The sequence below is a fragment of the Centroberyx gerrardi genome, chromosome 14 (assembly GCF_048128805.1).
Source record: "Centroberyx gerrardi isolate f3 chromosome 14, fCenGer3.hap1.cur.20231027, whole genome shotgun sequence".
NCBI classification, from domain to species: domain Eukaryota; kingdom Metazoa; phylum Chordata; class Actinopteri; order Beryciformes; family Berycidae; genus Centroberyx; species Centroberyx gerrardi.
The window spans coordinates 22,893,968-22,908,592 of NC_136010.1; the positions used below are offsets into that span (position 1 = coordinate 22,893,968).

Genomic DNA, 14,625 nt, shown 5'->3' on the forward strand with positions numbered 1-14,625 from the left:
GGAGCACTTGACTTTTGACGAGGAAGTTTGATGCGACCGAGTTGGTGAAAGAGGAACAAGCTCTCTGCCTTCACGCCAATCACACTGTTTGTTTCGGGGGCAGGAATAGCCGGCTTATCGCTTTTTTTCAGCTGCCTCTTTAATGATGCTTTCTGGTGTGGAGCGCAGAGAGCTGCCGTCGCGTCGGTGCGTCGGCCAGTTGGCACCAAAGATGTAGTGATGGCTGAAGTCACCTAAAACTTATTTTATACTGCCTTGTTTTAGGGTGACATAAATGTTTGTGACATAAATTCATGGTGCACATCAAATTAAATAGCATCAAATGTATGTAAATGATAAGAAAATAGTTTTTTTTAAGCTTTTCTGGACATTTTTGTTTATATTTGTGGTTGGTTGGACTTAATTATCACCTACTGGAGGTCATAGTTCACCCATCTTTTTATTTACCACTATTCCACTGGTTAGTGACAATGCTCCTGCTGCATGACGTCATGAGGAGGTTATAAATAGCTACTGGACATTTTTCTTCCCAAGCCAAAAGTTTAGCCTGTAACAGATATCTGGGTTACTTTGTGTCCCAGCATAGTAATAGTATTATAGTAGATGGAGGAGTGGAAGGATGGGGGGGTGGGGTGGGGGGGGGGTTGGATGGATGGATGGATGAATGGGAGTGACACTTTTGCATGGTGTCCACGACAACTCTAACATATATTCAAATAATAGTTTTACAACTGTCATGCTCCCACTGTATGCTGTGGGTGCAGGGAGCAGAGGGGAGGCGTGGGCGGCTCGGCCCCAGTGGCACCGCAGGTCAGCAACAACACATCAGAGAAATCCCCCGGCTCTTCAACTAATCCTTAATCAAATGTCAGGATTAGAAAACCGACTTCCCACTGAAACCCGGGCTGCAGACAAAGAGAGACAGAGAGAGAGAGAGAGCATATGGGGAGAAAGGTTGGGAGCGAGGGAGTGGAGAGTGATGAGATGAGCATAAGAATGAAATGGATGAGATGACAGAGAGATCAGAAAAGACAGGGAAAGGTAGAAAGTAAGCGATGGAAAAAAACAAGAAGGATAATACAAGATAAAAAAAATAAATCGCAATCTGGGATAAACACAGAAAGAATTGGTGTTGAGCAGCTGTTCAGAGCTGCAGATGACATTTTCTGGTGTGGGTTGACGGGCACAATGAGTCTTTTTCTCTGAGACGCGGGCCAGAGGTTACGGCCCTCTGTATGCAAACTGCAGGGGGAGAATGAGGAACTTTGCCTGGCTGATGATCCACAGATAGCTTTAATTATTACACAGGCAATTACACCGTGTGTGCCTGGCAGGCTGCATACAAATCCATCTGAAGGTGTATTTTTTCCTGTCTGCAAGCACTCTTTCTGCGCTTATGATTTTTTCATGTGTTTACATTGAAACATCTGTGTAATTTGTGTATTCTGCAACTCTGTGCAACTTTTATATCAGAGTCCATATTGACTTTACATAAGATGTCATTAATATTTATGACACCTGGCATCTTGGATACAAGAAGTCACAACATGAAACAGCTTTTGGCAACACTGTAAAATACAGCTAATATATTTCAGCCATTATGATAGGAACACACTGCATAAGTGTATATATCCCTCTCATAAACCAGAAAATTCCTTGTTTTTTCACACTAGTGGTCAAGTTTTTTGTGTTCATCTACAATAGGTAGCATTAGGCGACACTTTAACAAACTTAAAGTTAGACACCAAATTCCAAAGCACGCAAAATTATTGCTGTGCATTGAGTTTTACTTCCCACTGCAGGACGGTTTGAGGGTATTTCCAGGGACATTGAGTTAACACTAGGCGACTTTGTACGAAGGCGGCTCCGAATGGCAGCGAAAGGAAACCTGAACTTGGAAAATTTGAACTTCAATACCCACAAATCCTGTAATGTGACATCAGTAACCTGTATGTGATCACTTTATACCAAAGTATACAAAAGATAAAGAGACAGAAGATCTAACGTTGGAGAGTCCAGTATTCTCTGGACGGAGCGCTGCTCACTGCTGTTTAGGAGACAATTCCCATTTCGATCTTAAGTTTTGATTCATCACTTCCTATGGGTGGAGAAAGTGTCAATATCAGACACCAGAATTTCATTTGGGCAAACACAGCAAATCTACGGCATCTCAAAAAATCTTGCCTAGTGCAACTTTAATCTGTTTGTGGGATTCCCATCTAGTGCTGACAATGGAGCTGATTTCCTCACAGTTATACCAAACCATGCTGCCACAGGAGGGGTTTTCAATGCTTTCCACTGGTTTGTACATCCTTGATCATGACACCACAATTGTTTTGCATAACGTCCTGGACCACACGTCACACATACAATTACTTCTGTTTCCCAGAATAGTCATCATTATCCACTGGGGACTATGCATGCTGTATATAGCTGTGTATGGTGAAGTAACAACATGTTATTGAAGCAACAACAAGAGCAGTGTAAGAATGGAAATTTATTTAAACATTACATTATTTAGTGCATTAGCAGTGTCTAAGAGCGCGGGTCACATCATTCTAAAAATTCTCAACAACTTTGAAATAATAAAAAATATCTAATGAGACAAAACAACAACACAGTGTTTAGCTTGGTAGAGTCGCATATTCTGAAAGTCAAAGCATGACAGTACATTTACAGTACATTTGCAATCAATCACAGTTTAATTAACAGACAGATGTGAATGGCAGGGAAAGGCCATTTTGTCACAACTTTTCTCGGCAACTGCAGTGCTCCACTGACCTTTGACCCAATACATAATGGACTCTAATGGCATTAGAGAGGCACGTTAGAAACAGTGGAAATCAATATAGCAACATTAGGACTACTCAACTATTGGAGTTGTTTCATTTAATAAAGCCACACACACAATAATACAAACTACACTCTTTGAAAAAAAGCTACAACATCATTCCCATTTGATAAAATGATACAGCCTGACAATACAATGCTGTAGTCTGACTCTATCACCCTTGTCTTATCATCTCCATCCACCGCGACGTAACACAAGCTGTGTCACAGCTGCGAGTGGAAAGTTAAGACTTGCAAAATATGTGTTCTCTGAAAACGAAAAAGAGGAAGAGGAACATGTTTCTCTCTTCTTTTTTTTTCTCTTTATTTGTCATTTAAGCGAGGGCGAGGCGGGCTCTTTGTGGCAAAAAATAGCCAGGCAGAGGTGACAGCATTGCCAGGAAAGAGAAAAAAATATAGAAATATGTTACATGAGAGGTAAGTACAGTGTGTATGGGGAGTATTTCAAAAGGACGCTTGAGGCATTAAGAGTTCGTAAGTGACGCCCACACTTCCTTTAGTTGGCATTGTTCGGCCTTGAGAGGGGAAAACATGAGAATATTGTAAAATTAGTTTAGTAATGGAACGGGTATTTTTGCAGATACATTAGATATTTATCATACATTTATTAACAGAAGTCACAGGTCTCAAAATATAAAACGAAATTAGAGGGGTCATCGTATTCATTCTTGACACTTGGACTGGCTCTTCCACTTCAGAATGGAGGAATGATGATGGTAGTGATCATTTACTGAAGAGAGGTGGTGCTGGTGGTGACGGTGCTGGTGATAGTTGTGGTGGTATTATCGATTTTGACCATTCGACAATGATAGCTGAGGGGAGACACACAACAGAGGCCACACTTTGATTAAAATCAGCCTATGTACCTGAGGTTTTTACAGGAAAAACTGTGTCAAGGACAAGGACATTCATTCATTCACTCATTGTACTCATCTGCAGTGGATCTTAATTAGGACATCACTTTTGTCAGTTTTGCAAAAATGGGCTGGTATGTGTTACAGAATGTGTGATCCTCCAAGTGTGACTTTCTCTTCCTTCTCCACCGAACAACTGAGAGCTTCTAAATATATCTCCCTTTTCCGTGTGCGTTGACATGCACATGATCTTTGTGACCAGCAACCACTTTTTCATATACCTGCATACATGAAGACAATCTAACATTCTTATTTTGATGCTTGTGACTCCATGGAAACAGTGTTTGTGCTGTTCACCAAACCCAACAATAAACAGGATATGGTGTTTACATGCCAGAATATACCAGTTAATATCGGCATTTCCCAGCTTCCATATTTATTTTTTTTTATTCAGGATATGGGCTTATCTTGGTTATTGTAAATGGTATATGCCGTTTACATGCATCAACTCATAAACAGAATATTTGAATATCCTGAATATAAAGGGAATATTAATGCGCATGTACATGGACTCAATGAATAGAGCAGTAGTAGAGGCTCTCAACACATTCAAATTTTGATCCCTAGTTTAAGAACTAATTACCCAAAACAAACAAGACCATCATTGAGATTGGCAGCCTCTACTGCCCTCTATACTGCATTTGTTATTACATTGTGCACCATTAGGTCAGATTTAGTCATAAATCTGCTGGATTGTTTTATGGCACAAAGAGAGATTGCTTTATGGTGCAAAAAGAGGAAGAGGAAGCTGTTTTCTGCATGAAACTAAAGCTTTCAGAGTTTCTGGCAATGGCAGATGGTGGAATGAGTGAAAGGCCGATGGAAAAACCACTTTGACCAAAGAAGCAACTTCCATCTTATGACAGGGCAACGGGGTTTATGGGAGATGTGGTCTTAATTTGGACAAACATTAGCACTAACAATACCACTGGCATGAGATAGAGACTTCCAATCGTCTCGAGCATTTGTTTTCAGTAATTATCCAAAGCTATCATAATTAATTTGCTTCATTATGTTACATAATGTGGACAGTTTTGTCAAATTTATTGAGGGGCATGGTGAACAGGTTGAATGCTGACTTCCCATATAGTTTCCTAACATCTAAAGTGAGGGTAATTTGCGCCTATATTACATCACCCACCTTATGTGGTGTCATCTTTGTCCTCTTTAGCTGGAGCTCGTCTCCTCAGATCCCACTGTGATCTTGATCTTCCTCAGCTGCTGGGCATCTGAGACGAGAAAGAAGGAAGAAGTGAATGTATTCATTACCGCCAAACATAAATATACTGTGTGAGTTCAGAGGGGCATGATGTTCTAAACAATTCCTGCGGGGGATGGTGCAACAGTTCACAGAACAAGTGGAACCTCTATGATGGTTACATTAGTACATGTGGGTGTACTGTATGAATCAAGACTGAACAAAACAAGGTAGGAAGCAGGGCTGTGGTCAAGACCGCCTCAGTCGAGTCCAAGTCATTTCCAAGACCAAGTCCAGTTGAGTTTGAGTCAAGACCAGGTCCAAGGGGGTCGAGATCAAGTCAATACCGAGACCAGAGCACATCCTATTCAACAACAAGACCAAAATAGGCAACAAACAGTGTACATTTCTTTCCAAATATAAAAATAAAGGAGTACTAACTAAGGAGTCTTTTGTGGATCAATCTGATCAATCAGATCTATCTGCAGGAGCTCTGTACTATACCCTTCAACATTCAACTAATTTATGCACAAGATTTTGACTAATCAATACACAAGTTTGAGAACCATTGCATACTTTACACAGGTGTAGTCCCTTAAATTGTCTGTACAGATGGGGAGAAAATAAACAAAGGTGGAGCTTTTTAGATAGGTAGGAAACAGTCAACATCCAATAGTGGCTGAAACCAAGACAAGTTTCAGTCAAAATAGGCACAAGACCAAGGCAAGACAAGACAAGAAAGAAAGGACTGGAGACACGGACTCTGACGCCCTACCGTCTATGTCAGAGTCTCTGTCGGTGTCTGTGTCCAGGGATGCCCTCTTCCTCTTGGAGCCCTGGCTGCTCTCCTGTCCAGACACACTCTCCTCCCCGTCCTGCTCCTCCGAGCTGCTTCCCGGTTCAGCCGTCGGTGACGATGACTGTCAACGGGAGGCAGAGCGAGGACACTCTTTGTGACTGAGCTATGACTCACGAGATATCATTAATCAGTTAACATATTACAGCGGTCAGATGAAAACCAGGGATAACAGATAGTGGGCCATGTGAAATTTCACTTCAAGTAAAAAAATAAAAAAACAGCAGAATTACAGTTATGATGTTTTCGCATGACAATGGTGATATAGATTGAGTAAAAATAAGCTAACACCATGTCACTTGTCTCTCTGCTTTTTCCTCAGCAATGCAAGACTCAACATGACCTGGGGAAACAACATGATTTCATGACTGAACACAGGAAGTTACCTTGCCATTTGATGATAAGGATTCTTGCTTTTGCAGTGCACAGTTCAGAGTCTCCAGCAGTACTACTGTTATAGAAATAAATAAATGAGTAAGTTTAAACATGCACAAATGTATGGATGCATACACACACATACAGTCAAAGTCCTTACCTGGCCGTAACGATATGGTGAGGACAGGCACCTTCTTCCCGTTGGTTTGGTCTGCTTTCCCGTTTGCCTCCTCCTTCTGCTCCTGCTCCTCCTGGAGTGACAAGACCATCACACCATGACCATTGATTCACTCAAGTAAATCCTGCTCGTCCCCTCTTTCCCATCACCCTTATGTGTTCATCCATGCACTTCATTGTCAAACGAGACGTAACATTACCTTGTGGTTATGATCACCCGAAGCCTGTTCCTGTTGTTGGCTGGGTGGAGGTGTAGCGGAGGATGAGGGAGGGACAAGAGGGGAGGACGACGGCGATGATAAAGAGGGACAAACTGGTATGTGTGTGTAAGGATTTGTCTTCATGTCCCTGTCAGAGCTCTCCTCTTCTCTCTCCCCACCCTGCATGGTTAACGGCTTATCACCCCTCGGCGGTTGGCTGGATTTGGACCTCCCTCGATCCGATAGGTCCAGAGGCCCCTCATATACCTCTCTGAGCCCCTCTCCGAAGACCCTCTCAGGCTTGGACGGTGGCATTTCCCTTTTCTCCTTGGCCTTAGCTTGACTCTCCCCCTGCTCTGACAGACTCCTCACCCTGAGCACCAGAGTCTGCTCTTTAGAAAGCGGTTGAGGGGGGCTGCGCCTGGGCCAGGGATGCCCAAGAACTTGCCTCCTCCCCTGGACACCGGGGCTGCAGTGGTTGGCCTGCTGGCCTGTCGGGATCAGGTTGGGAAAACGCTGCGGGTTGGGTTTGGGATTGGGCTGCACCACCAGGCAGTTGCCCGGGGAAGCAGCCAAGGTGACCCAGTCAGAGGATTCGGACAAGGGCCAGGGGAGGGAGAGAGGGCTGCTCTTGACAGGGCGAGGACGGAATGGGACGGGGGTGTGGAGCACATGTCTGCTAGGGTTCACTTCTCCGCTGGACAGGGAAGAGGAGGAGGATGAGGAAGAGGAGTGGGGAACGTTCTTTAGGAGGAGAAGATGGGGAGGGATGGCCGATCGCTGGTCCAATCCTTCAATACTTTGAGTTCTAAGATATGAGAGACAAAGGCCAGAGAGAGAGAAGGAGAAATGTTAAAATGGACATACATACCACTGTGGTGTGATTGCACTCTATTGCTCTTTTTTGCTATCTCCCATGCCCTCTGTCTCACCTCCTCTCTCCAGCACTCCCCCGACCTACACTGTGTTCTGTCTTCCAGGACGCTGCAGTGGGAGTCGACATAGAAAGAGGCTTGTAGGACTCCTGTGTGAGAAAGGAGAGGGACAGCAACACAGAGGAAACACTTCAATCACACAATCGCCATGCTTATGATTACCTATTATCAGATTAATCACCATGCATATGCACTACTGGAAAAGTTAGAAAATGCCACTCCAAGATTTATGCATATTAGACTATATAATAAGGCTGTTTTTAAATCATTTGGTAGTTGATTTAGAAACTTACAAAGAGGCTTCTGTTCCATCCCCTAATCTGTCTGTGTTCAGACAGGGTTTCTGTTCAAACAGAACAAACAACGTGAATAAGAGCAATGAGAACAGGCATGAAAATGAGCAATGAACAAACAAGCAAAGACTGTTTCAGAGAAAGAGTTTCCTCCCAGCTCTTCTTCCTCATCACCTTCAGTTCTTTGGTCTGGGTCAGTTTTCACTGCAACATCGCCATCTGCTGGCTGGTTGGAGGTTCTGCTGGTTGCCGCGGTGATGAGGGCCACGGGTCCAACAGAGGGTGAAAGGTCAGGGGATCTGGTTGGCTTGACCTCTGGGGTGGTGCTGTTGGAGGAGTGTTCACTCTGACCTCTGCCATGGCACACACATGCACACACACACACATACGCACACATTTAGATCAAGAACAACAGTTGACAGTTGTTGAGTAAGAAATGGCTTTCAGGTGGACCACAATGAAAATAAGCATTGGGTGTTGACTGTGTGATCTATAGTTATGAATTACTGCTCCCAGGGAGTAATGACTAAAGTAATGACATTACATTTGAATTGAGTATATTAATTTTTTTGACTAATGAGCCCAACACTGATGAGAGACAGTTTGTAATCAAACACCATATACTCACTCCAGCGCTCCTCTCAGACTCCTGATCTCATCTCTCAGTCTCTTGTTCTCCTTTTTCAGGTTGTTCATCTCTCCCGCTACAACACACACCAGAAGTCACGGTCAGAGCCCGTTAACTGTGTTATTTATTTTTAAAAGGATCATAAAAAGAGGCATAAGAGGTTGAAAGAAGGGTAAGAGAAGCAAAGGTGAGATGGGAATGGAAATGTTTGAGTACCCAGGATGGAGATGTGCTGGAGGCTCTGTATCTGAGAGGCTTCGTACTCCTGCTGTCTCCTCTTGGCCACCTCCTGAGTGACTGTGCACCTGTCACACAGCCCCGCCCTCAGCCTGCACGGTCAGCAGAGAGACGTCACAGAGCGGCACACACAGCGCACACACACATCCCCATCACACCTGAGTCGAGTAGTGCTCGCATATAACGCAGCCTTTGTTTTATCCTGCTTGGGGTACTGGATGGGCGGAGGTTACTGCATCAGGTCAATTCAGGAAGTTAGTTAAGTTGTCAATCACATAAAAGTACACTAAATTGATTTTCTGTGATGATCTAAACATTCAGGTAGTCATTGCATCATCGTACGTGGCAAACCACACCCACTTGGTGCTCCATGCAGGTTAAAACATACTTTGCAAAGGCTATGTGACTCAGATCTGAGCTACATATTTCCTTGGGCAAAACTTTGCTTGAATGGTGCTCATAAGGCATTATAAGCAATTATTGTGCCCACATAAATATTATAATCAGAGCATGATAAAAGGATTTCTGGGGTTGAAGACTTTATGGGGCACATGTGTGGTTAGTGACATGATATTAAATTTAGTATAATCTTCTGATGTATTTCTGATGATTATATTGTAAGAAAAGTGTATCTATCCCGCTAATGGGCTTTTAATCTGCTTGCAATGCATCAGAATGCACTTCAGGTAAAGTGTTACCTTTCCTTGCACTGGCACACACACACACACACACACACACACACACACATACACACACGCACACAAATAAGCACACACCACTCCAACCAATCAAACAGGTTACACCGATAAACAGTGGTGTTGACATTAAGTTGATCCACATAATACTACAGTAACAATACAGTAATAAACTCAGGTATCTAACACCAGTACCTGTTTTCCAGTGTCTTGATGTTTTCGGTGAGCAACCTCTGCTGTTCCCTCATCTGCTGGTTTCTACTGAACAGTTCCTCCATTCGCTTTGTATCACTGCTCACACACACACACACACACACACACACACACACACACACACACACAGGGGGAGAACTCTATTGTTACAACCTGTCATTACCATCTTGCTTTATCAGATAACATGCCAAACATAACATGATAATGCCGATAAGAGGATTATACTTGTTCACTGGAACATGAATCATTTCTGAAGGATAAGCAGTGTGGGGGTTAGTGGTTTTACTTTATTTATTTATTTTTACTTTTACTACACTTTCACTTCACCTTTCACCTTTCACTTTCCTCTTTTATTTGACATTTGATGAGAAAGGTCATGCCCATGCTAGACAGAGGCGTAGCTGGACAGCTGCCTTAATGTGGACTGGGATGACAAGATGCTGAGGCAGAAGTGGAAGTTGATTGACAGACTAGACACAAGGTCTATAGATCGCAAGGTTGATTGCCAGTTTGTGCAAGTATATTGCAACAAATTCAATCTAGTAGTCTTAAAATCTTATTTCCCTGAAAACAAGTGAAATAATCTTTCAGTGGGGATGAGACAATTGCACTTGCTTCCAGTACAAATAAACTCAATAATTTCCTTCAATTGAGTGCCATTTTGAAACAAGAGTGTTCTGCCTTATTTCAAGACGCTGTCAGTTGTTTAAGTGAACTAAACAACACTGACATGGACCACCTACAGGACTAGCATGCCCGCCTGGTCCATACAGACTTCAGGCCCCAAAGCTGCTCTCTCAGTGGCTGAACTTCATTACTGCTGTCAGGTAAACTTGATTATCTTAAGTGTCTAAACGTGCCACTGTGGAGACCCTGTGTGGCAGAAGAATCCACTCACCAGCCCTTCTTGTTGGACAGCTCTTGGACCTTCACCTGCCAGCCTGGACAAGTCAAAAACACACCACACATTTGGTTATTTCACAGACTTTACGAGAAGCGGTTGTAGTCATCGAGTGGTTTTGTGGTGCAGTCAGTGTCAGTTCATTGTTCATTGTTTCCACTTACCCTCCACCTCCCGCTCATGGGCCTCCTCCAGTTTATGGAGCAGCTCATTGAAACCCTCCATTGCTACGGAGATCACCGGATGACCGGACGGCTCCTGATCTTACAGTGAGCGGGACAATCCCCCCAGAGGAAGAGAGAGAAAGAGAGAGAGAGAGAGAGAGAGAGAGAGAGAGAGAGAGAGAGAGAGAGAGAGAGAGATGATATGACAGGACATGAATGACATGATATGGATGGATGCTGGTCAAGAGAATTTTCCTCTTAGATCAATCTGACTTGACTTGACATGAAAGCAGGAAGAAAGGCGGTTGCCTCACACCCTAAATCCAAGGCAAACAGTTGGATTCTTGTTTTTTTTCTTTTTGGGATGAATCATAAAACCATTTCAACTTTAAGGGGACTACACCAGCAGAACTGACACATAGAAAACTGGTCTGAGTGTACACATAGTCTGAAGATAGTGCTGTGAATCCAGGGTGGTGAGAGCTTTGTTGGCACTGTAGTTTGATAGGCTGTCCCTGTTACCCAAATATGAGAGCAAATTTGGTAGTGATATTGGAAATGATTGAAAGTAGCTCAACTGGTTCTGCTAGGTCTGCACTACCTGAGACTTTAGTTTGCAGTTTATGTGTGCATATATAATTTTGCATGTGTGTATGTGTGTATGTGTGTATGTGTACGCGTGTGCATATGTGTGTATCGCAGGGTGTCCATGTAATAATCATTACAAAATAACTAAAGAGTTTATCGATGGTAAATCTCCATGCAAACAGGTGACTTTGCAAACTGATATCCTGGGTTATGACATGCGCCAGTGGTTCTGAACTGAGCACAAAAATCATTGTGCGTTGAGTGCTGCACATGTGCTAGAATGTGTGTCAGTCTTTCTCTTTCTCATACTCACACACACACACACACACACACACACACACACACACACACACACAGAGGATCACCAGCTCACACAGGCACACACATTAAACACTATTTTGCATTTCGATCAGCGCAGTTCACGCTCTCTCGGCATGTCAGGATATGTCGGCCAACTGGCTGTTCAGATCATCGCAGCAGAGCAAGAAAAGACCTGTCTGCCTCTATTCGCTTGCTCTGGCGTCTCCAGTTCATTATTCACACACACACACACACACACGCACACACACACACACACCTACACACACACACACACACACACACACACACACACACACACATACAAAGGTGTTACTGTAGCTGAGTAATTATTGTTACAGCGCACTTCCAGTATTCTCACCTTTAAACTATATCACTACTGCAGTTTTTCTTAATATATCACACTACCGTATCACACTATTGACAGAAGCATTATCACGTTATGTGCAAACATGTAGCCTCGATGCCCCACATACATAGGCCTTATAGATGACAAACTGTGTGTGTATCTCATTGATCCAGTCCGACTGTAAAGCCTTTCTCAAACAGCTTCAGTCCAGTGGGATATTTACTGTTTAATCAAAACCATACTTGACTTCTGGGAGGAAGATTTAGTGCTGCTGTTGCTGTCATCTGTCACACAACAACAACCGCTGCACCATTGCTCTTCTGAACAAATGGGAGTGGTCAGCGCCCAAAAATGTCATTTAACACCCTGGAAGCCATTGTCAGGGCCGCGCTGCTTTTACAACTTCCTTGACTTGTCATCGTCTCGTCTCTGTCTGTGCAGTGAGCAGGTGACAAGAGACACAACTAGACAACGGTTTACCACTGTGGTAATTACATAAAGGCCACAGGCGCAGAGACCTCTGGCCATCAGTGGAGAGTGACACCGAGTAAACTATCTTGGTATCCACCTTCACACCAGACATTTTAATCGTGAACACTGTAGGAAACATGTATGGATATGGATTTTGTGCAAATAAAGATACAATAATAATGAATGTGTTCACGTTTTCATATCAAGGCCTTCCATCCTTTATACATGTATGAGCTCCTCCCTACACACACACACACACACACAAACTCGTCACTTGTCTCTGATGTCATCAATATCAAATCAACCCCGAGCTTATGTGGAAGCAGTGTGCAAGCCAGTCCTATTGTGCATTCTGTTTGCTCTGTTATATTGTAAATGGCACATAGCTTATTATGGACAAACAGCCTAGCTCTTACTGCATGGTGTACATTAATAAGAGCAACATTAATAAGAGTACATTTTACAACAATGTGTGGTAACAACCTGGATTTCGGAGGATTACACACGCACACACACACACACACACCCACACCCACACACACACACACACACACACACACACACACACACACACACACACACACACCCAGACACGCATGCCCCCTTCCAACCTACCATTGTAATGAGCAGTGAGCTGATAAGGACATGTATGTTTTCTGTATGCTAATGCAGTGATTGCCCTCACAGCACAGCCACACATACCTACACAGCCTCTACCCACCTGCCAGCTGGCAACAAGTCAATAGTTAATCAATGATACTCACCTCATCCAGTCTAGGACTCTTTTAGCCGTTTTCTGCCAGTCACTGTTGTCTTGCTCAGACTCACAGCTCAGCGGAGATGGACTGAGTGATACAGAGAGAAAGAAGAGAAGCAGAGGAGAAAGAGGTGAGGGAGAACGCCCCACACCCTCCCTTCTCTCATCTCTCCACCCCAGAAAACCGGTCGGAGCGGTCTTCCCCCTGAGGAACACAAACACTGAGGCCTGGGCAAGTTCTCCCTTGATATTCCTGTTCTGCAGAAATCCCAAATAACCGGCTAAACCGGCTCCATAAAGCCCTCCAGGGACTGGGAGACACAACTTATTGAGAAACATTAACGTCCAATGCAAAATCCTGCAATGGTGCATTTGGCTTCAGCAGAACAGAAATGGGAGAAACAGATTATGAATTATGTATTTGGATAAATAAGATCATAGATACTCATAAAATATACTTGCAATATTGACATGATTAATTATTGAAATGGACATGGATGGTGTTTACCTTCACAGCATGAGGGTGTTATAAATAATAAAACTGCTGTTAATTCACCATCTCACTATACCCCAAGCCTTAACCCATTCATTTGATGGATGTTGACACAGTGGTTGTGACAAATCAGGCATTTGGCGTGTGATGATTACAATATTGGAGCCATTGCTTGCTCTTAGCGAACTATATCTCCTGAATGACTTGCAGTTTTACAACATACAGTAACTATGGGAGACTACCGGGGTGTAGAGACGTAGGGTGCGGTAGGATACTCAGTGACCCGCTCAGGTACTGGTATGTGAATATAGTGGTGCACAGACAATGACAATGACACGTTGTTGTCACTTAAGCCTGATACGATGCACACGTGACGTGGAAAAACGCCGTTTCCTGATTCTTGAACCAGATTCCTCATGACTGGCCTGACCGGGCCCAGGCAGCCTCTTCATCCTCATCCTCCTGCTTCTTCTCCTCCTCCAAAAGTCACTCCCTGCTGCAGCAGATGCCATAAATATGCTTGAATACGGGAAGATTTATCTGACAAATGAGTGAATAGTATGAGCGAGTTATTCTGGGTGTCGATTGTCAGTGATTATTGATGGGCCTTGAACCAGGAATCTGGCCTGAGCCAAAGGTCAAGCCTGTGACGTTACAACCAAGATGTCACTGGCAACGTCTGAAAGATCCCCGACCGTCACCTAACCATGAAATCTTGCTTTCGAACCAACTTTGCCAAGCACAAACCAATCACGTCATTTCACATCCCAGCTTCATTCCCACCTTTACATAACTGTCTTATTTAGAGAGAACGGCTCCAGACGGCACGTCGACCCCACCAGAGCCAGCCTTAATGATGGAAGACTGAAATGGCTTTCAAGTTGATCCTGTAATCTCATTGTAAACTGCAGAGGAATGCCAGCATGCCCGAGTTTTCTTTGTCTTATTGGTGGCAGGAATGTTTCATGAGTATGAGAGGAATGATCATGAGGTCACGCACTCTCTGGCACTAT

General features: G+C 43.6%; 1 protein-coding gene across 2 annotated transcripts; it reads right to left on the minus strand.

Annotated features, from left to right (window-relative positions):
- Positions 1-3,442: 3,442 nt before the first annotated feature.
- Positions 3,443-13,213, minus strand: rbbp8l (retinoblastoma binding protein 8-like). 2 transcript variants are annotated; one of them, XM_071918724.1, is made up of 15 exons: positions 13,127-13,213; positions 10,637-10,730; positions 10,470-10,512; positions 9,554-9,649; positions 8,643-8,755; positions 8,427-8,502; positions 7,973-8,151; positions 7,799-7,848; positions 7,503-7,594; positions 6,571-7,378; positions 6,354-6,444; positions 6,205-6,269; positions 5,738-5,882; positions 4,906-4,993; positions 3,443-3,662 (listed from the first exon to the last, which is right to left on the minus strand). In XM_071918724.1, exons 2-14 carry the CDS (start codon positions 10,695-10,697, stop codon positions 4,932-4,934), a joined length of 1,881 nt encoding a protein of 626 aa, XP_071774825.1. In that variant the 5' UTR covers positions 10,698-10,730; positions 13,127-13,213; the 3' UTR covers positions 3,443-3,662; positions 4,906-4,931. The 2 variants fall into 2 exon arrangements, with proteins under 2 accessions (XP_071774825.1, XP_071774826.1); XM_071918725.1 differs by having other exon boundaries at positions 10,637-10,735.
- Between the last annotated feature and the right edge of the window lie 1,412 nt (positions 13,214-14,625).